This window comes from Lontra canadensis, unplaced genomic scaffold, assembly GCF_010015895.1.
Source record: "Lontra canadensis isolate GAN:19392208 unplaced genomic scaffold, GSC_riverotter_1.0 scaffold13, whole genome shotgun sequence".
Classification (NCBI taxonomy): domain Eukaryota; kingdom Metazoa; phylum Chordata; class Mammalia; order Carnivora; family Mustelidae; genus Lontra; species Lontra canadensis.
The window spans coordinates 11,658,684-11,684,827 of NW_022631007.1; the positions used below are offsets into that span (position 1 = coordinate 11,658,684).

Below are 26,144 nucleotides of genomic sequence, written 5' to 3' on the forward strand. Positions count from 1 at the left end.
GTATTTGTAGGGTGCCCGAGGGACTCAGTCCGTTAAGTGTCTGCCTTCGGCTCAGGGTATGATCCCAGGGTCCTGGGATTGAGTCCCACATCAGGCTCCCTGCTCAGCAGGGAGTCTGCTTCTACCTCTCCCTCTACTCCCTTCCCCCTGCTTGTGTACTCTCTCTCTCTCCCTCTCTCTCTTTCTCTCTCTCAAATAAATAAATAAGATCTTTAAAAAATAAATAAGTGGATTTTTTAAAAATTCCTTTTTCTCCTTGTTGCTGAGACATGGAAGTACAACTTGTATTGATCATGTATTCAGTGATCTTACTAAATTTATTTATTAAATAATATTATATTATTTATAATATTTATAATATATATATTATATATATTATATATATATTTATAATATATTATTTATATTATATTATCAAATAATTTGTTTATAGATCCTTTCTAATTTTTCTATATACCCAGTCATGTCATCTCCAAGCAGTAAGAGTTATACTTTCTTCCTTCCTGATGCTCACACCACGTATGTCTTTTTCTCGCAATTATTGTGCTATACAGCGTTTAATGGAAGTGATGGTAGCAGACATTCATGTCTTGTTCCTGATCTCAGAGAGAGAAGTTTTTACAACAAACTCACGCAAGATAATGAAATTTTACCCTTTAATATACACTTGATTTTCCTTTCCACTCAGGACGAGCTTTCAGTGTGGAAAGACTTTCAGGTTTGAAATGGGGCAGTGGTGGTTTGTAGGCTGAGAGCAAAGCAGAGGGAATCAGTGTTTTAAGAGGACAGAAACTGAGGTTTGTCACAAGACCGTGTCTCATTTTAACTTTGTGATGAAAGTTTCGCCTTGTCCACTTTACAGAAGGACCCGTGGCTGACGAGGGGTTGAAACAGAGGTATTAGACCCAAAGCCCAGACTGTTCTCACCCCTCCCAGACTGCCTGCTAGAATATTTTTTTCAAATATTTTATTTATTTATTTGAAAGAGAGAGAGATCACAAGTAGGCAGAGGAAGATGGGGCAGGGTTGGGGGGTGGGGGGAAGCAGGCTCCCCGCTGAGCAGAGAGCCCAATGTGGGGCTGGATCCCAGGACCCTAAGACCATGACCTGAGCTGAAGGCAGAGGCTTAACCCACTGAGCCACCCAGGCATCCCTAGAATGTTTTTTTTTTAAGGTTTTTAAAGAGAGAGAGAGAGTACAAGTAGGCAGAGCAGCAGGTAGAGGGAGAAGGAGAAGCAGGCTTCCTGCTGAGCAGAGAGCCCAATGTGGGTCTTGATCCCAGGACCCTGAGATCATGACCTGAGCCAAAGGCTGTGGCTTAACGGACTGAGCCACCCAGGTGTCCCTACCTGCTAGAATATTGAATGTGAAACCCCCAAGGTCACAAAACTGTCACTTTTGTCACAGATTTCCAGGGGAAGTTGTTGAACTACCTCACAGGTATATTTAACATCTTTTCTTTCTCCGCCTCCAAATCCCCGCCTATCGCTGTCATCTCCCCCATCCCACCTTTGATTTCCATCGCCATGGGCGCAGACTCACACTGGAAGGTGCCCTCCCTGCTTGCCTGAGACCCTGAAGGGCTGCACCTGCCACTCTCCTCAGCCACCTGGTTGAGCCACCCACCAAGCCAGGGCCTTCCCCAGCTTCTGCCCCTTGAGCGCTTATCTGATGTCAGGAGGTGGGGGGTGAGAACTGGGAGCTTTCCTTCCAGTCAGGCAGCTTGGGCTTTGGGGGTAGAACTGTGTATTCTTAAGCCCTTTGAAGTGTCAGCTGTCCCAATTTGAGGATTACACAGATAGAATATTTCTCTGCTGAGTTATGAAGAGAGGAAGGCAGAGTGCAGGGAGGGTAGAGACCCAAACCCAAACAGGCCCTGGGGCTGGCAAGGGCTCCCTGGGCCCAGGCCTTAGCGAGAATATCCCCATTACTCTCACACCCCTCCTTTTGCAGCCCAAATAACTACCCAAGGATGACCTGAGAGATTTCCCTGCAAGACAGAAAATTCTAGGACACCAAGAACTCTCAAAACTAAAAACTAAATTGAAATTCTCGAAGACCTTATAAAAGACAGTAAATGTTTCTTTGGTTGATTTAACACAGGGTTGCATTAAGCAAACAGCTTTTTCTCCTTCTGAGGTTCAATGTCCTTTGGATAATTTTGCCTTTCCCTTTACGCGATTTCTGCAACGGACCACAGTCTCCACATTCTGGGGAGCCCCCTGGGGCCACCACTATCCAGCGTGACTTGGAGCAAGCCTTTCAGTTGTTTTTCTTCCAAATGCTTCTTAGCATGTGGTGACATTTCTTTGACGGGGAAAAGAGAATTAGCATATTTGTTTTCTATCTCTACCATACCTTTTCCTGAATTTTCTGGTGCAACTCATGCGTCTTTCTGTGCATCCCGGGAAGGAAGACTGCTCTTTGGCTGCCTATAATGAGCGGATAGCTCAGCTGGGCAGTTTTAAACCCAAGGAGACCTGTCCCTTTCCAAGACTTCAGGGCATTCTAGAAGATGCTGGTGATATTCAGGCCGTCCCCTGTTGGATGAATAGGCCCACTCAGTTCCTGGCATGTGGGGTGGGACTTCCGGCTCCCTCCATGCCGGTGTGCCCTGCCAGACTTTAGTGCCTGTTCAGTAGAAAGTCCCCCATATAAACACCCTCTCTTGGGTACTGGAAGTCCAGAGCCCGGGCCCAGGCCTCAGAGGGCTGAGACACTCAGGGAGGTTAGCCCCTACGAGAAAAAAGCCACAGGATTGTGTTTTGGCTCCAAGCCTAAAGAAAGGTGCCCATGGCTGTCACCTCCTACAAGCTGCCTGGCGGATAACCAGAACATGCTTGGCTCTTTCTAAGCGTTTGGCTGTGCTCTCTGTGGGGAAGTGTTCCTGATCGGTCTTCACGGCCACTCCCCAGCTCTCTGGGGCCTTGTGGCTTTTTCTCGGTGGTTGGGCAGGAAGCCTCCAGAGCCTGAAGGAATTGCTGTGCTCGATGACAAAGGCCATCAATTGACATAAATCACTCAGAGGCAGCCTCATTTATTGAAGAGGAATGGAACACAGTTTACTCTGTCCTCTGAGCACACTGCTTCAATGGCAGGCACTCAGGTGAGGAAAGATTTCACAGAGTGACTCAGAGCAAGCACCCAGCTCCTGGCCACTGTGTCAAGGGCGTGTCATACCGGGTGGCAAGGGAGGGGGGGGCAAAGCTGTGATCTTTAGATAAATACCATAATGTCTGAGCAGTCTTGGGACCTTCAGATCTATTCTCTAGAACATTATTTTTTCACCTGAAAAAAAATTCGTTCTTCCAAGCACCAAAAGTTTTGTTTTAAGTTTCTATACCTTCTGTTTGCTTGAATAGTGTTAACCGGACATAAACGTGGCCCTTTCTAATAATTTGGGATTGTTCACAGTGTTTGTGTTGTGATACAGAAACGTTTTCCTCATGGGCTGGCATGCTGTGCCGTGCCCTCTTCCTCCACACTGAATGCACTGTGGTGCTGCGGGTTGTCACACCACCCTCTGAGCCCCTGCCCCCTCTGCTTGTGTGTCCCCCATTAACAGTCAACATGGCTTGCCACGTCTCCAGAAGCACGAGGCCCTGTCGGGGTGTGGAGTCAGGGAGCTGAGTTAGCTGGTTAGAATTGTCGTGCAGGAGGAAAGGCCCCAGATGAGGAGCAGAGTGGGGGCTCCCTGTGAGTCACCTTGTCCTACAGCTGTGCTGGCCACTCACAGGCTTTGTTTGTTGTTTATTTCCTGGTTCTGCCCTGCGCTTCAAATATTCTAGATTGTGTGTAATTGCCTTCCAGATAAGCACAATAAGGTTGTGCTTTTAAATCCACCGTGAACTGAATCATTCAGGACATTTGTCGTGTTGGGAGGCTCTTCCTTACTGCTGACCGCCCCCAGTTTCATCGAAATCTGCTTCTTCACATTCTTCTTTAGCACAGATGAAAGACCGTTTAGCCGGCCACAGTCTGAGTCATAAACATTCTAAGAAACCAGCAGATTCTTCAATGTTCCGTTCCTGAAGCTGAAGGAATTTTTCTCTCATTTTTGCCTTCTTCCTAGCGTCTTTTCAAGCTCCTAGTATCATCAGACTTGACTCTCGTGTTTATGGACCCATTTGTCTCCTCAGAACCAGTATACTTGATTGTGGGCCCCTCGAGGCAGGGTCCTGCCTTTGGCTTCCTGACCCATGAACTCCTTGCAAGGGAATGGAAAGATAGAGGGTGGGAGTGAGGGTCCAACCTCCTTCCTCAGACCTCTGAGGACCCACTGCTGCCGCGCTCTGTGAGAAAGTGAAGCCGCCTGTCCACCAGGGAGAGCCCCTGTCCTCCTTGCACCTCCTTCCCATCCACACCCAGCCTCGGTGGAGGCCGGAGGCCAGCACTGGTCAGAACCCTGGGAAAGATGGGCTAGAGCAGGGGAACCACAGGAATCGTCAAGAAACCTTGATACTCAGAACTGTGTTACATACCAGATGGCTCACTTCCCACTGCCAAACCTGGAAAGTGACTTCAGGGAGATTCCCTAGCGTGTGAGCAGGGGCCCTGAGGTCTGCCCACGTGCTTTGTGGCCTTGAGAAGCAGTTATCAGGTGTTTTCAGCCCAGACCTGGACACCTTTCATTTGCTCGTCCCTCAGACTTCACTGGACCCTTGCTAGCACCAGCTACCATACCAGCCGAGCACAGGCAAGGAGGAGGCTCCTCCTCCCTGAAGCTCACAGCCTGTGGGTAAGATGGGCATCTAAGCCCACATTCTCAAGTTGTGACAAAGGCTGTGGCGGAGGTGCACAAGGTGTGCAGAGAGCAGGCTTCCAGTGATATGCCCGTCCCACATGGGAAAGCCTGTGCTGCTTGGTGCCTACGGTGTTGGGGTGTCAGTGTGGGAGGCCCTGCGGGGGGCCTCAGCCCCACCCAGGGGGAGGATGTAGGTGAGCCTCAGCCCCACCCAGGGGGAGGAAGTTGCTCTGTGGCAGGGGGCTGAGGGAGGGGACAGGAGCTAGCAGAGGAGCTCATCAGGGTCTGTGTTCTGTCTTGTCAGCCTCTGTAAGGGTGAGAGAATGATGGCTAGAAGGAGAGTGGTTGTGTCCCCCCAGGCCCAGCCTGAATGGCTCTCCCTGTACCTCCAGATCTAGCACAGGGTGGCTTTCCTCCTTCTGCTTCCCCAGCGGGGTAAGTGTCACCATTCCTGGGCAGATGGTCGCAGAGCGGGGAGCAGCACCCGCTTTCTGTGTGAGGTTGGCAGTGGAATGCCCCTGGTCTGCACACTGCCTGCAAGGCTGTCCAGGTGCAACCTAGCACCCAGAATTTTCTGTGAGCGGTAATTGAGCAGTAAGCCTACCAATATGCAACTGTGACATATGAGGACCCAGGCTTGAGCCTCACAGAGATTTGCCCATGAGTGGACTGGCATGACTCCATTAGCCAGGGAGTACCATCCCTCTCCCCTGCAGTGGCTGCACGGAGAGATGAGAGGCCTGGGCAGGGAAGGACAGCTGCAGCCGGGGAACTACATGGACCCTGGAGGGCATCAGGCAGGGCCTCCTCCCAGATGGGGACAGTCCAGCAGAGGCCAGAGAGTGCTGGGTGCTGTGGACTGGTCCTCCCAGTCATGAATGGCTGCCCAGGCCTAGCCTCAGTTACCTCAGCTACTTCAGCTGCCCGTGAGGAAGCTCCCAGAAGGCCTGCTGACACAGAAATCTGGTCAGCATCCCGGGTGCCCAGCCTTCCCAGAGCCTCTAGAACTCCTGGATAAACAGGGCTCCCCAAGATGAACTTGGAGTGGCAGCTCAGGAAAGTGAAACCGTTGGATCCAGTCAGGATTTGACATCTGCTGGCCTTACTATATGACTTACCACTGACCCGGCTCACCTGGAGGGATAAAGGGCCTCATCCAGATTGTTCTGGCCTCAGGTCTAAGGTCAAGTTGAGGGTAATACCCGGAAAGGGCTGAAGGCTTCCCACAGCCTATATCTGAGAGCTTTTGTTGGCCCAGAGACAGAGGGTAGAGATGGAGATGAAAACCAGAAATCCCCTTGCTGGCCCCCACCCACCGTTCAGAGGGAGAGCCGGGGCCTCAGTGTGTCCTAGAGGTTGCCCTGGCAGAGACTTTACCATGTTGGGGAAGCCCAGAGGCTCTGGACAGGAACATACCCATTTAAACCACTCTGAGCCTAGTTCATAAAACGGTAGGTCAATATTTTACAAGTCACTTAGCTAATGAAGACCTCTGCCAGACTCAACATACCACATCCCAGTGGGTGATAAGACAAGTGTTAGTTCACTGGAAACAGCCCAGAGGAGAGGTTTTTCCTTTCTTTTTTGTAATCTGCTGGGTTTCATACTTAGATAGAGTGAGGCGGGCTGCCCTTGGACAAGAATATTCGTTTGTCCGGTGGCCCAACAAATGAGCCCCGGCTACACTCTCACCCCGTGCCAGGTCTAAGCAGCAACCACCTGCAGACAAGTCAGAATCTCATTAGAGCAGACTCACATGTCCCACTTGGCTGGCAGAAGCCATCTTTGGTTCTGTCTGCCAAGTCCACATACTGCCTTCCTGCGGGGAGAAGCTCAAGGGACGCCACAGGAGCTGTGACTGCAGCACGATCTCCACTCCCACCTCCAAAGACAGGCCTCATTTTCCCCTCAGCATTTTCTCTAAAGCATTGAGCAAATCATGTCTCTGAAGGGCCTCGTTTGTTCCCCCAAGCATTTTATTACCATCTACACATGCCCTTGGCTGTGACCTACGCTTGCCCTTGGCCATGGGATACAGAGATGGGGTGGGGGGGCCTGGTCCCCAGACAGGAAAACCAACCTCAGTGGAGACCCTCGCCATCCGTGATGAGCTCTGAGCCTGGACTGAGCCTTGACAACTCAGCCCGAGTGCAGGAGGCGCACCCGGGCGTGGCCAGCAGAGGGCGCCCCGCGGGAGCCCAGGAGCAGTCCTGCAGAGTCTGGGGACCCAGCGCCCAAGAGGAGGCCCAAAGAGCACCCTGGGAGCGGAGATGCCCATGTCCTCATGACTTGGTGTGAGAGCTAAGCTGAAGCCAAGGGAGCGGCCGCCTGTGATGCAAGAAGCCAGATCTGTGTCAGGGCTCAAGCCCCTCCGAGGGCCCTGGCCACAGCTGGGGTGACCAAGGGACTGACACAGACTGTTGAGATTTTTCTGAGAGGGTGGAACTCTCCAGAGTAAGCATTAAAAAAGGCCTGAATTCTTTGCCCGAGTCAGAGTTCAGTGTGGAACTACACTCTCAGGATAGGCTAGAAAGGCTCGTCGGAGGCTTGCCAAGCAGCGGCTCCCAGGGCAGGCGTTCAGACCGAGGCATTGAAGGTCAGGACGGCCGTGGCTCTGCAGAAAGCCCTGCCCTCCCTTCTGAACTGGTGGGCCAGCCCATGGCCACAGCTGGAGCAGTAGCAGTAGCAAGAAAAAGAGGTCACCGAGGAAATAGGCAGAACCTTCGAGCCTTTAGCTAATAACTGGAACGGGCTAGGAGTAGGGATGGCTCTGGGGACTAGGGCAGTGAGAACCAGCGTGCTCAGCACCTGTGTTCATTCAGTGGCAACACTGAGATGCAAGGTGGGGGCCTAGCCCCAACACAGATGAGAGAAAGCATTTCCTTGGGGAAGTGGTGAGGTACAGATAATTCCAATTCCTGACCTTTTTGTCCCCCTGAGCAGGAAAGAGGCCGAGGCCAAGCCAGGGCTGCAAATAAGACTCCCAAGATTACAGAAATGTCCCGGCCCAGCCAGGTGGGCAGGTGGCCTCATGCGTGTACCTGCCTGGTGTAGTCAGCTCTGGACCAAGGGGCAGGGAGCAGCCCCAGGGAACATCTCAATCCCCCTGGGCTTGTGGAGCACCAGGCCGAGAGGAGTGACCTGGGCTCTGTGGGTGCTGCAATTCTTGCTGAAGGGAGGAGGTGCCCTTGACTATTAGGAGGAAGGACTACAGTGATGTGGCAGACCAGCTTGGGACAGGCTCTGTATTGAGCCCTTGGTCAGGCACCACTCAGGAAAGCCTGCTGCCCAGTCCTCAGGGAACTTTGGGCAGGCAGTTCAGGATAACCTGAAGAAAAAGCAGTGGACGGGGCCTCTGTGTCCCTGGTCTGTGAGCTTGGAGGAACCATTCCGCCTCTGAGCCTCCCTTTGCCCATGTGAACAACAAGGGGTCTAAGACTTGTGAAAACAGCATAAAGTGCCGGGGAAATGTGGGTATTGGTCTTGCATAGACAAAGCAAAATTGCAGATAAAACATCTCTTTGGAGCATGCCTGCTGTGTGTAAGATACAGTCCTAGGCCCTGGGCTGAAGGTAAACGGCTGAGCGAGCCAGCTGGAGAGAGGTTGGCATGGGACAGGCCTGAGTGGTTTGGGAGGCGTTGGGGGTAGAACGCGCAGAAGTCCACAGAAGGCTGCCGTGTGAGCTCATTGGATTTGGGCCAGCTCAGAGCCAAGAGGCCTTATCAGTCCTTGCCCCCTTTCTGGGCTGGACTGGGCAGAGGACCCTCAGAGCAGCTGCCCCACGCCATCTGCAGCAGCCTCAAGCATTAAAGGCTCAAGACTTGGGCTCCAGGATGACGCTCAGGTCTAGACCCTTGGCTCCAAAGGATTTTACAAGATGTATTGTCTTTGAGGAAGCCGATGGCACCCACATGTGCCTTTTTCACAAACAAAGGCATAAATAGCATGTTTGGGTGCCTCTTCAGAGACTGAGACCCTCTCCTGGTGTGCCCCACAGTGTCCCAAGGCACTTTCATGGCCCAGAGAGCCCTGACCACGTCCCCATGCCAGTGCCTCCCACCTGACCGTCTGTTCCCCATGGCCTTGGACCAGGCATGCACAGGAGGTCAGCCAGACCAGGGCTCAGGATGGGGGCTGATTGCCGCATCTGGGTGGAGGCCAGCTCATGCACGGTTCCCCCCCAAGGGCCGTGCCTCCACTAGCCTTGCAGCCCCGGGAAGCCCACCCAGGTAGCCCCCCAGTGTCTGCAGGCCCCGATGACCCGGGTGCATGGGGGCATTAGAACCCAGAGTCCCTCTTCGTGGCCAAGGAACCAGCGCTTACCTAAAGACCCAGATTCATGTTTTGCTCATTCCAGGAAACCCTTTCCTCCACTTAGCTGGGGACAGAGGACAGACTTTGGAGTAAAAAAGACCACAGTCTCCAGATCACAACCCTGCCACACTCTGGTGCATGGAAAGCCCAGCCTGAGACCAGCAGGTGTTCTTACTTCCTTCCAGCCTTCAGTGGCTGTGTAGCTGGGATGGTGGCCCGGCTTAAAGCGAGCTGCTCCCCAGAAGCAGTGAGACCAAGTGTGTCTTGGGGGAGGTGAGGAAAGCCTGTTGTAACTTGGAAAAGCCAAGTAGCTTGAGGTCCTAGGAACTTGTGTCTCATCCTCTCTTACCCCTAGTTGTCTGGTGTGTGTGTGTGTGTGTGTGTGTGTGTGTGTGTGTGTGTGTGGTGGGGGGGACGGGTACGGGAGGGTGACACCTGGAATTGCATTCTGGACTACACCTCTCTCCCAAACAGCTTCGTGCCCAAAGCCTAACTTTAAGACCAAAATCAATCCCTCCCAATGTCAGTGACGGCCGAGCCGGCCCCCGCTGGGCTTATCCAAGCTCTGTCCCTTGTCCAAGGTTACAGAGCCAGGCCCCATGGTTGGGCTGGGGCATGAAAGGGACTCCAAGGCCCAGGAGTCTGAAGAGGGCAGCAAAGCTGTCGGGGGGGCAGTGTGGTAGCCCCCAAAGGTGGCCGGGCCTCTGTGTATCCCGACCATACCTGCTGTGGTCGGCGGTTCTCATCCCCGTCGGAAGGCAGCTAAGAGCAGAGAAAGGCGTGGGTGTCAACGCCCCAGCATAGCCAGCGAGCCCTAATTACCCAGCTCCATGAGGCCACAAGCACACACAGCCACCTGGTTCTGCTTAGGGGGCAGTTTTCTGCCATGGGCACCGGCCTTGTGCCTCCTCGAGCAGAGTTCTGAACCTTGGGAAGGGAGCTCGGCTTCTCAGCTAGCTTTACGCTGACAAAGGGCTTTCTGCCTGTCAACCCAGCTCCCCAGCAAACCCCGTCCCCTCCCTACCGCAGCCACTGGGCCTCCCTTTGGCAGGGCCCAAGGGCCCATGCTCCGGACGCCTAGCCTCTGGAGACTTCCTTTCGAGCTAGAAAAACAAGCGGCCGAACCGTGCCTCACTGCAGCTGGACCCCACCCGCTGAACCTATAGAAAGGCCCTGGAGTGGATTCAGCCTCACAGAAGAGGAAACCTGGCTCCGGCCTCACCCGCAGGGCCTGTTATGTCTGGCTCCAGAGGCCTTCTCCTCTGGGCTTTTCCATGCCTGTGAACTAGGCCCCATTCATTTCCCTGTGGTTTCATGGGAATGTCCAAAACACTCAGCAGGTTGTAGCAAGCCCAGGAGGAGAGGGGTCAGCGAGAGGCCCAGGCCGTGACGTGTGGTCGGCCCCACGGCCCGCAGCGCCTTCCACTTGGGGTGTCCGGCCGGCTGTGGGTGGGCACCGGTCAGTCCACCGGCCGCCCCCCACCCAGCCTGGCCAGCTCAGTCTGCGGCTCTCTCTCTAGGTCTCCACTTTCCAGCTCCCAGGCCACCAGCCCCGCCCCAGCCTGGCCTAGGAGAGAACCGCAACAAAGATCTCTTCAAGCTTCCCATCCCCAGCAGCTTCCCCTCAGCGCCCATCCAGCCATCCTTCCCCTCCCGCCCCGACTCCTGGGGCCTGTGCAGTTTTCCACCACACTGCCCTCCATCTGGGGCCACTGGGAGAGCAGCAGGTCCTCCATGAGGGTGGCCGCCTACCCTCCAACACCCCTAGCCCCCTGGGCTTCCCAGCCTCGGAGAAGGGGCCACGCTCAGGAGTACCGCCCTCCTGGCTGCCACCTTCCCACAGCTGAACCCCAGGGCTCCCAGGCCCACAGTGGGGAGAATGTACCCAAGTGGGGAGAATCGGGTCCTCAGAAGGAATGATTTGAAACTGGCTGGCTGGGAGCAGTTCTTACAAATTTCCAAGTTAGCAGTTTTCAGCAAGTGCTAATCAAACCGCCTCTGTGAGCAGCCTAATTCCATCTGCATGAGATTCCCAGAGTTGTGATAAGTACCCCGGTGGCCAAGGGCAGAAGAGGCTCTGCTGGTCTTTCACTTGCTCTTGGTCTTTGAAAACTGATGCATTTTCAGGTTTGGGTCACAGCCATGCCACTGTGCCCTGGCGGCCCAGCTCCCCTGTCCTTTCCAAAGCCACTTTCGGAGTGTTCTGGGTATGGAAGGGGTGGGGTGAGTTTCTCATCTGGTTTAGCTGTAAAATGAATCTGGAAATGGAACATCCTTGGCGGCCCTGTGGCTCTGGCCGGGCAGGGCTGAGAGGGTAAGTGCAGAGGAGCCGAGAGCCCAAGGGCAAGGGCCCTGGACCAGCAGGGTCAGGAGCTCAGCCTGCCCGTCTACACAGAGCCTGGGCTCAAGAGAGACCCTGCTATCAGCTGCCGCTCGTCTAGATCTGCTGACCTCTGAGGGAGGGAGGGCAGCCAGCAGAGCTGTGGTCAGCCCAGCGCTGACCTTGGGTCTGGACTGTGCCGGCCCCAGGGTGCCCTGTCCGTGGGCCTTGTGGAGGTGGCCACCATCTTTGTTGACCTCCTTTGCCCAGTAGACTTGAAAAGACAGTTTCGGGATGGTGCCCTCGTGCCAGTGCTCCGAGGCTACCCAGCTGCTCTTCACACGGGGCCTGCTGTGTTCTAGGGCTGCTGCTGTCCTCCCTGAGCCGTCAGGACAACCTGGGAAAAGGGGCTGGGGAACGTGGGATCCCGCCCCCCTCCTCCCCTGCCTGACTGTGGCCCTGGGCAAGGCCCTTCCTCTTTGGGCTCCAGGAGCTCCAGGCGGCTGGGTGTAAGGGGCCTGTCCCTTCATGCAGGGACCAACACTGCGAGTGGGCCTTCCCGGGGCCCTCCTTGAGCAGACAGATGGTGGCTAGGACAAGCTGCCTCCTTTCCCCTCAAACCATGTGGCCCGGCATCCCCTCATGGGAGCTGACAGCTCAGAGGGGACATCAGACTTTTTCCCTCCTCGAATGCAGGCTGGCCACATCGTCACCCTCAGGTCCTCCCTCACCAGTAGCTCCTTCGCCACTGAAAACACGTGCAGGGTCATCTCTTGGAGACTTAAAAACAGCCATCAGAAATCGTTACCTCCTCACCCTCCCTTCTGAGGAACTCTCACCTCTTCCAGTAAGGGCTGTATTGGGAGTCACCTGCATTTAACAGCCTCCCCCCTCAATCTTTGGTTTCCCAAATCAAGCTCCCCAGCTCCACAGCCATGGCGCCATGCGCCTGCTTGCCAAACGTAGGGCCCTCTGCAGCCTCCCGTGTTCTCCACAGCGGTTCTGCCCCAGGCAACCACTCCTAGACCTCATTCCCCCCTCATCCGTCTCCCCCCGGCCCCCCTGCCAGCTACCATGCTCCTTCCCTCTTGCCCTCCTGGGCCCACAGACAGTCTCGCCCAGTCCCAGAGCCTCACCTCATTTGTATCTCAGACTCTGACATGACCTTCCTTTTCCTGCTGCCTCTGGCTGCCGCTCACAAGCCATCGGTCCCTCCAGCTTTCATCCTAACTGTGCCCTACCTCGGCCCTGTGCCCCTTCACCATGTTCTGCATGCCCATCCCTGGGCTGGCAGCCTGCCCCGCTCCCCAGAGAAGTGCAGGTGCTGGAGGCTGGTACCCCAGCCCCACCTGCCATCCCCCACAGCACAGCCCTCCTTCCTCTGCCCTTGGTTCCTGCTTTTCTTGATTTGTTTTACCTCCACATCTTTACTCGTTCATCGCTTTGACATAAAGTAGTTCCCTCCTCCTTGCCACTTCTTGGAATTGATCTGGCCTCGAGGTCACCAGGCCTGTTTGCCAATCGGCTGTGGGATTCAGAGCCAAACCTCTTTCCTTTTTGCCCTGTAAGCTCCCCTTGCCAGGGATAGAAAGCCCTCCCAGGGCTGCGGGAGACTTCAGGGGTTCCAGTCCAGACTGCTCCCCTCATGCGGTCTGTCACCAGGTGCTTTGTGAACGTCCCTCCCTCCCTCACTGCACACAGGCAGAATTCAGCCGTAGCAGCTCCAAAAAGATGTGAGGATGAGTAAGAGAGCAAAGAAACCAACGAATGGCTCTAGCTGGGGAGTCTTATCCCTCTGGGGCGGGGGGTCAGTAAATAACCACGCTGCGGTCTTGTGAGTAGAGTGCACCACGGAGACCCCTGAGACCAGGGGTGGGGAAGCCAGAAGGGCTGTTGCTTCTCAGGCACCGCATTTGGGAATGGACGCAGTCAAGCTCCTTTCTCAGGCAGAGCTCAAAACTGTCAAGGACTCCTGACGGCGAGTGTTAGGGGTCAGGCGTATGCACGTGAGGTCTATGCGGCCAAGCAGAACAGGGCCCGGTGGCAGAGACCCAGCCCTCCCAACTCCCGAATGTCCCCATCCTGGGAATCTGTACAGATTTATAGAACATCTGCACTGTGCCAGCTTTGGGCATCCACCCAACCTCGTGCTGGGACCAGGGTAGACAGCACTGGGGTGGGGAGGAGGGTGCGGCGATGATCAGAGGCAGTCACAGCAGTGGGAGTGAAATGCTAGAAGGGGATGCCCAGGGAGCACGGAGGGTTCGTGCCTCATGCTGCCTCCCCGGAGGAAGAAGAGAGGAGTGGAGAGGAGAGGGGGGCCAGCGCATCAGCGAAGAGAGCAGCAGTGCAATGAGAGCAAGGGAGAGCTGCATGAAGCCGGCATGGCTGGATGATGAGGAGTAGGGGTTGGAGAGAAGGGAGAGGCGATCCGGGCACATGACAAAATGCCTAGTAAACCTCATTCTTCCAAGGAGTTGGGCTATCCCAAGGATGGTGGCAGTCAGTCGCTGAGGGCTTCAGGTAGGAGAGGGATGTGAGCAGGTTTGCTTCGAGAAAGAATGCCCGCTTTGGGTATAAAGAAGTAAACAGCATGGTGAGACTAGGAGTGGGGAGGCCAGTTGGTCAGAGCTGGAGGCCCGACCGTGGTGGTGGCATCGGGGCTGGAGGGCAGCGGGAGCCTCCAGGAACCTCGCTGTGTGTTCTGCCCACATCCTGGGGTTGGGGCGCCCAGCCAGGCACATTCACGGTACACGCAATAATAGTGTTCTTCAGGGAGGCCAGGAGATTGTATATCGCACCTCTATTTTTCAGGTAAATCGGTTGAGATTCAGAGAGGTTTAAAATTGTGTCTGCAGTCCCACAGCCAGTGAGGGGCAGAGCAGGAACTCCAGGCCTGCGACTGACCACTAGCCTCTCCCCTCCACACGGCCTGGCCCGTGCGCATTGGACCAAGGAGAGAAGCGGGACACGTAGTGCAAAACAGCAGGAGAGGTGACGAGCAGGAGCTTCAGCCTGGGACATCACCCTCCCCCTGTCCCACCCGAGGGGCTTGTTGGCCACAGACACCCCCTCAGGCCCCTCATTAACAAAACAGAGCCGCGGTCTCCCGGAAGAACATTCTGTCCAGTTCCTCCAACAACGACAGTCAAGAATGGGCAGCCTTCCTCGAAAAGGACAGCTGTCCCAGCCCATTGCCCCTGTAGCCACTGTGTGACCCCCGCCAGGCAGAGCGCCTTCTCCCAGACCTCATCCTTCCTGCTGGGACCCAAGTCCAGGGGTCAGTGAGCAGTAAGGGCCACAGCCTGGAGCTTCTGTCGTCCTGAGGTGCATTAGCCTCCTGGAATAAAAACCTCAACTGGAATCGTCCCCTAGCATTTCATAGATATTTATACTTTTTTCTCTAAGTTACGTTAACACACTTGGGGAAACACCATTCTGGACCAGAGTCGTCTTTGCTGTGTGAGGAGGTGTGTGCTTGTGAGGAGCTTGTCTGTGGCCTTTACCTGGCGTCTGCCCGAGCGGGTGAGGGACTCCTACAGCTCTGGGCTTGCTCTGCTCCTCCCTGGGATGAGAAGCCTCTCACCCACCCTGCTCTCCCCCCCAGCACCTGCAAACCCAGAGCCCAAGCAGGTGGGATGCCGGGAATGAGTGCTGATGGGCTCACGTCCTGGCATGGCCCCAAGCTGGCTGTCACAGGCACCCCACACACACCCCCAAGACCTCCAGAGTTGTGGGCCCCCAGTGGCTCTGGGCTCCGGATGCTGGGCAGATGCCAGGACCGGGACTGAGGCCCCACCTCCAAGGGCTTGGCTTGCTGTTCTGGAAGGGGATCCTGGCTGGTGGCCATTCCTGAGCCCCCGTGTAGAGCAGTTGTCAGGCAGTTGCTGACTTCCAGCCTCTTCGCCCTCCCCCAGCTGGTGGGGCACTGTGATCTCATGCCTATGCCATGGCGGGTGGAGGAGATGGGCTCTGGCCAGGTCAGGTACCCAGATCCAGGAGCGGGGTCCTCCATCCCCACCACCTGGCCTCTGACGCGTGACGTTTGCTGTCAGGGGCGCATCTTAGTGACCCAGCCACTTGGCTCGGGGCCTCTACAGTCAGCGCAGGCCCCCAACAGGGAAAGGAAATTAGGGGGGAAGGGGTGTTCGCTGACAAGTCAGCTGTTCAGGCTCCTCTTCTAATCGCCCTGCCTTTCCCCCTTTGGCTGAGGAGAAAAATACGGAATGGGACCCCAGAGACCCCTGGACCTTGGGCCGCAGGACTGCAGTTTCTAAACCAAGGCTCTTTCCTGCCCACAAGTTCCTGGGTTCTAAACAGCTCCTGCCACGTCCCAGGTCCTTTGGAAGAAAGAGGCTGGGGGGCCCCCTTCTGGCCCATCCATGGAACTGACCCCTAGGGGGAAACCTGTTGAGCCTGGTGAAGGGGGCCTTTGAGGGCCTCAGATGAGAGCAGAGACACCCTCCTGCCTCACCCCCACTGCCGCCCAGCCCAGTTCTCCCTCTGCGGTACCTGGCCCCACTTTTGACAGTGAATCCTGAACTCAGGGGAATCTGGGGGCTAGCCGCTTAGCATTTCCTTGGCCTTCCTGTTCACTTGACTGGGGACCCTGCTCCAAACGCACTCCACCCCTCCCAGCACCCCCGCCCCAGGACCAAACTGCCACGGTGCTCCAAGCCCCGTTTCCTCCTGCTCACAGTTTGCGTGTTCTCTCTACCCACTCCTATCCCCCCTGCTGGCAGAAGAAGGATTTTAAGGACAGGTTGTGGAGAAATGGTCCCCGCAGCTATCCTAGAACACTAATGAGCCATGGCAATACCCAGGGAGTCAGCCTTATTGCTACGCCACCTCCCAGTTCAGTGACATTGATGCTTTTCTGGGATGAATGCTTGATATCTGCAAACTATCTTGGAGAGAGTTCCACAGGAGAGAGTTCTCACCTCCTGCCCCCCTGTCCTGAGGGAGGGACTGAGACACTCAGGGAGAAATGGAGCCCCCAGGAGGCACCAAGGGACCTGTCCAAGGTCAGCCTCTGCATCTCAAGCTTTGACAGACTTTCTTCTCAAGGTTAACCAGAGCATGCTGGCTTTTCTCCCACCGACTTCAGGTGCTCGTGGAGTGTACTGGAGGTCCAGGGAGGACAAGTAATGGAGAAGCAGCCTGACTGGAGTCTGTTGTCACTGCCTAGGGCTCTGGGTATCAGCCCCACCTTCCCCATCCCTTCCTTCCTGTTCTCGACCTTACTTGAGAACCTGAGATGAGGTGGCAGAGCACCTGCAGGAACTGGGAGCAGGAACGCAGCTCCACCTCCGGGAGGGGGGGGCACCCCACCATTCAGTTCCTTTGACCCCAGGGGTGGGAGTTGCGTGCAGGGACAGCTGGAATGCCACAGCCCAGCCCACTCCTCTGGCAGGCCCAGCACTCCCTCACCTGCAGCCTGACGGCAGCCCTGCTATGGGGCCATGCTGCCCCCTGCTGGCAACACTGGCAAAACACAGCGCAGGGTCAGTCCCAAGATTATCTAGGTGTTTCCTTCTGGCCCAAGCTTGCACCTGGGCTGGAGACTGCGGGGCCCCAAGGAATAGACCATAGACACCCTGCCCACAAGCATTCTCGGACTGCAGGGGGAGGCAGGTCTCGAACCGCCTGGCACACAGTAACGTTCATTGAGTGGACAGACATGAACGAAGGTACGCATCTGAAGCATTCTGGTGATGACCAAGAACAGACATTAAACCAAACCAGGCATTTATTGAGTAGGAACTGAGAATCCTGTTGGGTTGACAAGATCGAAATATGAAAAGTCCAGCAGCGCTAGTCTGAGACACAGGTGACCGTGAAACAGCCTGGCTCTTGTTGCCTGGGGGCCAGTTGGCAGTAGGGCCCCAGGGGGGAGATGGACACAGCCTTCAGCCTGGGCCTTCAGGAAAGCAAGGGAAGGGCAGGTAAGGGGGATCAGTGGCAGGAATGAAACTCATAGGGCATCTTGGGGAGTCCCCCCACCCCCACCACCACGGCTGGCCATTTGGCGTGACAGTGCAGAGAGAGAAAGTACATCCTATGTCGCGAGGCTGATGACAGGAGGCCCTTATAACCTGTGATGTTCACACTGGTCTCCAGGACTGCCCTGTGGGCTGGGGCTGCCCTTCGAATATACGTTTGAGAGAAAGGAGGGTCAGGAGAGGTCTCAGAGTCGTGCCTGTTCCTACAGCAAGAACACAGAGCCAGGATTCAGACCTCCACTTAGGAAATAGTGGCCGGTTCCGGTGACTGAACCCCAGGTTTCTCAGCAGGAAGGGCTGTGCACAAGGACAGACTGGGGGGGGGGGGCAGGGAGGCAGAATGGTCCCTGCAGTGACTATGAGCACACAGTAGGGGATAAAGACACTCCCCATCCACGGAGGTCTGACCCTTGCCATCCTCCACCCAAACTCTATCCAGTCCGAAGTCAGCCCCGCAGATGAGGGGCTAGAGCCCAGGCTCAGGCTGGCCTTCTCCCGAGGCCCCGACCTGGCCCCCGGCCCTCCATGCTACCACCAGAGGGCCATTCCCTCAGCCTTGTCCCTCGTAGAGAGGGCTTCAGGGAAAGACAGATGTGTTCTCAGGACAGCTTGGCAAACCAGAACCTCACTTCTGCTGTGGGAAAGGGGCTCTGTCAGCTCCCTCTCCCCTCCCCTGCTCCCGTCACAGGCTGCATTTCTCTCCAAGAGCTCAGCGAGGTTGCAAGGCTAACCCTAAAGCGACACACACACCTCCAGGAAAAGGCAATTCATCCCCCGGCTACTTGCCGCCAGGGCCACGGGAGCTCACTCCCTGACCTCTTCTGGCTCCGTGGGAGAAGCACGGGCTTGATGTGCTGCTTGGGGTCCAGAATAAAGGCTGGGGAGAGTGGTCCCTGAACTGGGCAAGGCTGGCCCCATACAGCCCCTTTCCAGCCGCTTCTGCTCTCCTGCTGTGAGTGCTCCGCTCACTCTCCCACCAGAGCCCAGGGTCGGGGAAGCAGCACGTGGCCTCCTGCCCCAGGTTTGGGGGTTGGGGGTGCTGACTATGCGAAGCTGGCTATGCGATACAGCTTCCCCCTTTTCCTGACTCCTCTCTCTTGGCACACACCTCTCCTCCCCCGTCGGTCCCTGCTCCTCTCCCTGGGTCCTGGGTGTGCCTTTGTCTCTTCACCGGGAGCCGTATCTGTCCCTGCTTCTTGATTCTAATTACGCTCAAGGGTAGCAGCAAGTGTTCAAACCTAAGAGGTTAACTCTCTGGGATTTGAACACCTCGACAGCACATTGACGTCGCCCCAGGATGCCGGATTCCTCTTGCTGTCTGTGACCCTCCTGTTCATCTTCAGAAACCCTTCTCTCCCCAAGGAGAGAAGGGAGCCCTGGGTCTGCTGACCACCTTCTCTGCACCCCCAAGAAGCGTGCTGATGCTGGGCCTGGGCATCTTTTTTTCTCACCCCTGGGGGCGCCCCTGAGTGTCCTGGGAGGCAAGTCGTTCAGCAGACAGCTTTATCCAGCACCTTCTCTTTGTCAGGCAGGGCGCTGGGGTACCAGGCACAGAGCCACAGTGGGAAAGAAGACAGATGCCATTCTGCCCAGACTCATGGGGGAGGTGGTGCGCAAGCTCAAATGTCAGAAGGGAAGAGCGCTACTGACGGGTTAGCGCCAAGAGGGGCACGAGCAGGATACGAGACTGGATGGCAGGAGGGCATCTCTGGCACAAGAGAACCAGCCTGCAGCTAGTTTGGGAAAGAAAGGGCAGTGGCGGCCCCTGACACCTGTTCCCCACCTCCCCACCCCCCGCAGGCTCGTGGAGGAGTTTATGCTCCTGGCCAACATGGCCGTGGCCCACAAGACGCACTGCACCTTCCCTGAGCGTGCCCTCCTGCGCCGGCACCCTCCGCCCCAGACCAAGATGCTCAATGACCTTGTGGAATTCTGCGAGCAGTTGGGGCTGCCCATGGACTTCAGCTCTGCAGGGGCCCTCAATGTGAGTGCCGGGAGTGCGAGGGAGGAGAAGGCCCTGGGGAGAGGCCTCCAAGTCACAGACGCCCCGGCCATGGGCCACACTCCCCACCAGGACAAGGCCGAGGGAAGCCGCTCAACACTCCGTCGTGGGCAGGGATCCTGCGGCCGGGGCTGGGCTGGGCTGGGCTGGGCTTGGGCCCAGAAACTTTCCATAGGGGGCTGAGAGGATTGGTAGCCCAGGAATGTTTTTTATGGTAAGTGCTGTCAAGTGCTCCCTTCCTGGAACTAAGCCTTATGGGGCTCAGGCCTGACCTTTGATCCCACGGAAGGGTGGCTGTTCCGCTCTGGGCTTTTAAGCCTGGGGTGGGCAGAGAAGTACCTTAGGTAAGACAGTGGAAACCAGTCTCTCATGCAGCCAACAAGACATGGAAGAGCTGACATCGGAGCCACGGCCCAGCGTAGGACACAGGCTGGAGGCTGCTGGCCTCCACACCCCACCATGGCCCTCTGAGCGAGGTCAAGCCCTCAGCTTACCCTTCCACCCCCAGAGCTGGGTCTCAGGTGGTCAGAGGGTGACAGGGTTCCCCAGTGCCTGGCCCAGCTTGACTGCCTATCACACGGTTTGCTTCTAGAAAAGTCTGACCACAACATTTGGAGATGACAAGTACTCCCTGGCCCGGAAGGAGGTACTCACCAACATGTGTTCCCGGCCCATGCAGGTAAGGAAGGACCTGCCCCCCGAACCTGACCCTTCTCCCAGGGTCCTCCAGGACCTCCACATGCCAGACAGCCTCAGGGGAGGGATGGGGAGGATAGCCCCAGGCATTACCTAGGACAGGTGAGCCCTGTGCTCTGATTATCAGCCTCCTACACAGACTTGCCTGCCTTACCTGTTCAAGGACAGCTTCTGTGGGGCCGTTCAAGGGCCCAGTTTGAGGCCCGCTACCCCCTGCATGGCCTCAGGGGCTCCATTCCCTAACTGAAGGCAGGGAGTCATCACAGAGCATACACCAAGCCTTTAGTGCCCAGTCCCTACAGATCAGACCGGCTCAGGGAAGGAACAGGGGCCAGTTAGCAACTGAGATGGATGGACACCCTGGAGGAGAGAGATTGTCTCCCATCGCAGCCTTCCTGGAGGGGAAGTCATCACCCCCCACCACGCACCCACCCTGTGGACCCCAGGCAGAGGAATCTCCCTCTTCCTCGCTGGTAGGAGGGGAGTTAGGCAGTGGGCCTATGTCGCAGGCAGTATGACAGGCTGGCAAGGCTGGGCCTAGACAATGAACTTGCTCCGGCAGCCTGTCTCAGCCCCCTGAATCTGAGCTTCAGCCCCTGCAGGCCCAAGCATCTTGGGAAGGAGCCCCCCGCCCCCCCGGCCTGTGAGGCCAGCCGGAGCTGCGCATACTAATGGGGCCAGCTCTGGGCTCCATCCTGGCCAAGGGGCAATGACAGACCATTTTTCAGGGGCTCAGTCACTCTGCGGATTCAATCAGTCCACAAGAACCAGGTCACCTCAGCTGGCCACAGCCAATCTATTTCCTGACATTCATATTTCCTGCTAGGAATGGAGCCACTGGGGCCCTTTTGGGTCTGGCTGCCTTTACCCTGTCCCCGGTCACAAGCGTCTCCCCCAACCAAGCACCTTTAAAGCATGCCACACAGAGGGGCAGGTGTGCCTGTGGCGAGGGGACTCGATGTCACTCTGCGCTCTAGTTGCTCTGAGATGTGGTCGCCCCAGGGTCCCAGGAACTGCCTGTTGACTGTGCCAGGCAGGGCCAGTCGGGCTCCTGTTCCCTGCCTCCAGCCTCTGGAAGTGTCTGGAACTGTCCACCTCCAAAGTCAAACTAGCTCTGGAGCTCTGTGGAAAGGAGCCCTCCTCTCCTGAGTCACGTAGAGCCTGAAAAAGAGTGGACTTCTGGCCTTTCCTGCCAGTGAGTGACCTTCAAGCTAGCCTTTGTGTGGGGAACTGATGGCAAAGGGTCCTGGAGTGCCTGTGGTGTCCCTAAGAACTAGGACAAGAACGGGGACCAGGCAGTGGCAGCAGCAGTTTCTTAAGGAAGCCACTGAAACAGGACACCTGGGACTTTCCTGTCCCAGGAAAGCCACAGTCCCCACCCGTCCCATCCTGCCCAGAGACACCTTCCCAGCCAGGAAGGGGACCAGGGCCTCTGTGCTGCTCAGCCCAGCTCGTTTGGGGAACTGGGCCACCACCACTGAGAACGCCCAGACGTGGCTTGGCGTGGCGGCTGCTCCCACCTCCCCCAGCAACTTGCCCTGGACATGACCCCGGCCTCAGCAGGAGCTGGCAGGGAGGCAGACTCGGGGAGCTGAGCAGGTTGTCACCAGCTGTGCCCTGGATTCTAGGCCCGACACACACAGAGTAAGCGGAGCCGGCTCTCCGTTTGGCCAAGCGCACAGGCAGCAAGGGAGCGAGGGAACAGACAAGGTTGTGACTTGGGCCTCAATGAGGTATCTGTCCACTTGCTCCTCGCGGCATCCTGGGATCGCAGCCCCAAGACCTCCAGGACCACAGGGCAAGTGGCTGCAGGCACTGTGGCCAGGCCACCCACACAGCAGAACCACCATGGCCTGGAACCATTTGTTGGGTCCCTAGAGAAACTTGGCCTCTCTTCGTGTACCCCATCCTCACTGCCCCCTGCAGAAAGGCCTCTTGAACTCAGACCTTGGTGCCCGGATGGCTTGTCAGGGACAAGGGCTGAGGCTGGCAGCTGGCAAGCCTCTCTCTCCCTTGGCAGGCGTGTGGCTGCCGGTAGGGGGCCCAGAGGTGCCAGGGTCCCAGCGTGGCCTTCCACAGATCAGGGATAGGGGCTGGAGGGCGTGAAGTTGGTCACCACCAAAGACTAGGCCTGGACCACAGGGGAGGAGCTGGGTGCCCACTGCCCACATCCCTGTAGGCCCGTACCAGGCATCCCAGGCCTTCTCTCCTACGTGCCATTCTGGCCAGGTGGCAGTGGTGGCCTCCGCGGCCTCGCAGAGCCCTGTGGGTCCCCCATACAGGGAACGGCCTGCGGTCAGCTGCCGGCGGCCTGGCGGCTCCGTGTGCTCCCAAAATCCCTGGGGCCAGCCCGGCTCTCAGACCCCTTCTCCCCCACCCACAGATGGCCCTGTACTTCTGCTCCGGGGTGCTGCAGGACCAGACGCAATTCCGGCACTACGCCCTCAACGTGCCGCTCTACACCCACTTCACCTCCCCCATCCGCCGCTTCGCCGACGTCCTGGTGCACCGCCTCCTGGCCGCCGCACTTGGTAAGAGGCATGGCCGGGGAGTCACACAGCCTGTGCCTGCTGGAGGGCTGCTGCAGCTCTGAGTGGGCGCCTGGCAGCCAGAAGCCACACTGCATGGCCGTGGAAGCCCCAGGGGGTGGTCAGCCAGGCAGTGGGAGAGCCTGGGCCCAGAAACCCCCCACCCCCGCGAAAGCTCACCGGGGGTCAGCAGCAGTCGCTCATTACCAGTCCTGTGCAAAGCCAGGGGCCCTCACCGTGGCCGCCCACCTTCCCATCCCCCGGAGCCAGGCAGCAGGGGAGGCCAGTGCCACCTCGCCTGGGCAGGGAGCACCGTGCCACCCCTCACCCAGCTGTGGCCGGCGCATGCACAGCACCCTGCCAGCAGCCCCGCAACCGCCCTCTTCCCAGGCTGCGGGGAGCTGCCTGACCTGGAGCCCGAGGCCCTGCAGAAGCAGGCCGACCACTGCAATGACCGCCGCATGGCCTCCAAGCGCGTCCAGGAGCTCAGCACCGGCCTCTTCTTTGCCATCCTGGTTAAGGTGAGGCCGCCAGCCCAGTGCCCCCCAACCCCAACCCCACCGCCCCCTCCTGGGCACCAATGCACAACGCGCTCTTAAGGAGCTCAGGGGCCTTCGGCAGCCAGGGATGGCCCTGGGGGTGATGCCACGTCCCGTGGCTGAACCTTGGCTAGAGCCCTGCCTTGCAGGAAAGCGGCCCCCTGGAGTCGGAAGCCATGGTGCTCGGTGTCCTGAACCAAGCCTTCGACGTGCTGGTGCTGCGCTATGGTGTGCAGAAGCGAATCTACTGTAACGTGAGTCCCCACGGGCCCCTGGGGCAAGGCCAGCTCCAGGATGCCGGGACCCCACCACTTCTGCGCAAAGCCCTCCCACACCAAGCTGTGTCCGCTGCACACCTGCATGTCCCCCAGCTCTCTGCCGGGGTCCCCTCCATATTTGCCCGGCATCTGGCGGGAAGCATGGAGGATGGGAGCATAGGCCGGGGTCCTTGCTGTCCTCACTGGCTCTGGAGAATACAAGCCGTGGTGGTGACACTGGCCATGTGGAGGCAGAGGGCGTGCCGTCCCTGACCTTGCTGCCCTCCACCACCAGCACCAAGCCCACCTGATAGGCCGCACTGGGACACCCCGCTACACCTGCCTGGGATGAGAAATCCGGGCCAGGAGTCAGGCTCAAGGGAACAGGCCGCTCCCAGACAAGTGCAGGAGGGCAGAGCACACAAGCTTTAGGGAATTCCTTGTGGGAATGTGAAGGGAGGAAAGATCAGAGAGAATGATCCGTGGCCACTCTGGAAGCTCTGTCCCCTGAAGAGACAGAAGAGACCACTATTTGCCTTGGGTCCTGCCCTGTGTGGCTGTTTATTCAAGGTTCTTCCCAAGGGTATTTGGTACCCTTGCGGTTAGCGGGTCACCCCCTGGGCCCTGACTCTGGCTTTGAATTTCCTGAAATCCAGCACACAGAGTGGAGCAAGCATGAAGTTAATACAGTAAGTCAGAAGAGACAGAATGGAGTCCCACTGGGGATCCGTCAGGGCTCCAGACCTCAAGTTCACCAAGCAGGAAGGAAGTTCAGGTGTCGGTCATCAGACAGGGCTAGGGCTGCAGACAGGCCAGCCCTCAGCCTATGCTAACAGACCCGGTGCCCGCAGGGGTCAGCACCCCTCTAGCCTTAGGTGCCTGAGCCCCTGCCATTCAGCACTTGGGGCAGTTCTAGGCTAGTGGGAGGCAGGGAAAGGCAGGGGGCTGCCTCCAACCAGCGGGGGTGGAGGGGGAGGGTTCCAGGGTCAAAGGTTAGGAGGTGGCTCCCAGAGCTTAGAACCTGAGACTCAGGTATGTGGACCCCCAGGCACTGCCCCTGCGGTCCTACCACTTCCAAAAGGTGGGCAAGAAGCCGGAGCTCATACTTGTCTGGGAGCCTGAGGACACGGACCAGGAGTTGGTACAGCAGGTCAGAACCCGGGAGTGGGGCAGCCTTTTCAAAAAACCACGGTGTGACCATCTGCCCTCTAGCTCTTCCTGAGCCCTCCTCCCACCCCTCCCCACACCCCAGCACTTAGGTTCCCCTGTGGGATTTCAGGCTCTATGTGTAGACACCAGCGAGCTCACCCATATCCCCTCCTTGGGGCCAGAGCTTTCCCGTACTGCCTTCCCTGCCCTGGGCCACCTCCCCCACTCCCCGCACCCCGCCCCCAGCATGGGGACAGACAAGGGGCTCTGCCTACCCCTCTAAAGCAGAGTTTTAACTTTGGGGATCCTTTTGGGAATCTAATGAAAACTGTGGATCTCCTACCCAAGAAGTTGCATACAGTGGTTTTCACCCACTGCACGCTCTGAAGGCAGGCCCCAGACCCCAGTTCCTTGTTCCCAAAGCCCAGACACTCACTGTAACCAGAAGACACACCCAGCCATGTCTGGCTCCCTGACTTCTCTCCAGGGCCATGACCTCAGTACTTGCTTGCAGACAGGCAGACAGAGGCCCAGAGGGGAGGGCGAGTGGACCTGGGGCCCAGCTAAGAGGACAGTGGCAGGGCTGGACCCCAGCCACAAGCTCTTGCCCCTCCCACCCACCCACCCCACCCTCCCCACCCCGGGTCCGGCCCCCCATGACGCACTTGTGTCACCAAGCTGGGCTCTCCTGTGCCACAGGTCGTCACCATCTTCAGCCTGGTCGAGGTGGTACTGCAGGCTGAGACCACTGCCCTCAAGTACAGCGCCATCCTCAAGCGGCCAGGCACCGAGGGCCTCCTGAGCCGGCAGGATGGGGAGCAGCCAGATGCCGGTGTCGCTGGTGGCCTGCAGGCCTGAGGCCTCCTGCGCAGCCCACACCCACCCACACCCCTGCCCCACCTGCCGACTTTTAGGAATAGGACCTTTCAACACCAAAGGGGATTTTTAATTTGGTTTTTAACAACTCAGGGCTTTGTTTTTATTTCCTCATTCTATTTTATTTTTGCAGCTCCGTTTTTAAACAAACTGGAGGGGAGAGGGTGGGACTGGATGGAAGGCTGAGGCCTGGCTCATGCTTCCCCTGAGCAGAACGGGACCCGGTCCTCCTGGGAAGGCCGGCCCCCCCTTCTGCCAGGCCACCCACTGCCTTCCCCTGCCCAGGAAACCGGGGACTTTCAGCAAATCAGTGTCATGGAATAAAATCAAGTGTGAATTGCTGTCTGGTGTGTGGGGCACTGTGGGGAGGCCTGGGCAGCAGGGTGCCCCTTGGGCCCAGGACAAGGGACCTGGCTCAGGCTGCACCCCTCGCAGCTGAGCTGGGGTCACCACCCTCCAGAACCTTCCTGTCAGTTCCAGGATGATTCACAGAGCTGGCCACATGTCAGACCGATGCCCGTGCCTCGTTCTAGATGATTAGAAATGTAATTAGTATGCAAGACAGCAAAGCTCACCCATCACCCAGCCGAAAGTGACTGTCTGCCCTGCCCCCACCAGCTCCTCTGCCTGCTGGCCTCAGGAGGGGCGGCAGGGGTCCTGCGACACTCCCTCCCTCAGGTCCCAGGCCAGAGCTCTGAGTAGCCCAGTCCACAGGC

The 26,144-nt window shown here is 57.4% G+C and overlaps 1 protein-coding gene across 1 annotated transcript in view; it reads left to right on the forward strand.

The window, feature by feature from the left end:
- DIS3L2 (DIS3 like 3'-5' exoribonuclease 2) overlaps nt 1–25,769 on the forward strand; it is a 349,252-nt gene extending 323,483 nt beyond the window's left edge. The window contains exons 15-21 of the mRNA XM_032857493.1: nt 19,182–19,365; nt 19,976–20,062; nt 22,463–22,610; nt 22,998–23,128; nt 23,281–23,400; nt 24,452–24,553; nt 25,252–25,769. Coding sequence (XP_032713384.1) covers nt 19,182–19,365; nt 19,976–20,062; nt 22,463–22,610; nt 22,998–23,128; nt 23,281–23,400; nt 24,452–24,553; nt 25,252–25,410 — 931 coding nt within the window. The 3' untranslated portion in view covers nt 25,411–25,769. The remainder of the gene's footprint in view (nt 1–19,181; nt 19,366–19,975; nt 20,063–22,462; nt 22,611–22,997; nt 23,129–23,280; nt 23,401–24,451; nt 24,554–25,251) is intronic.
- The last annotated feature ends 375 nt before the right edge of the window (nt 25,770–26,144 follow it).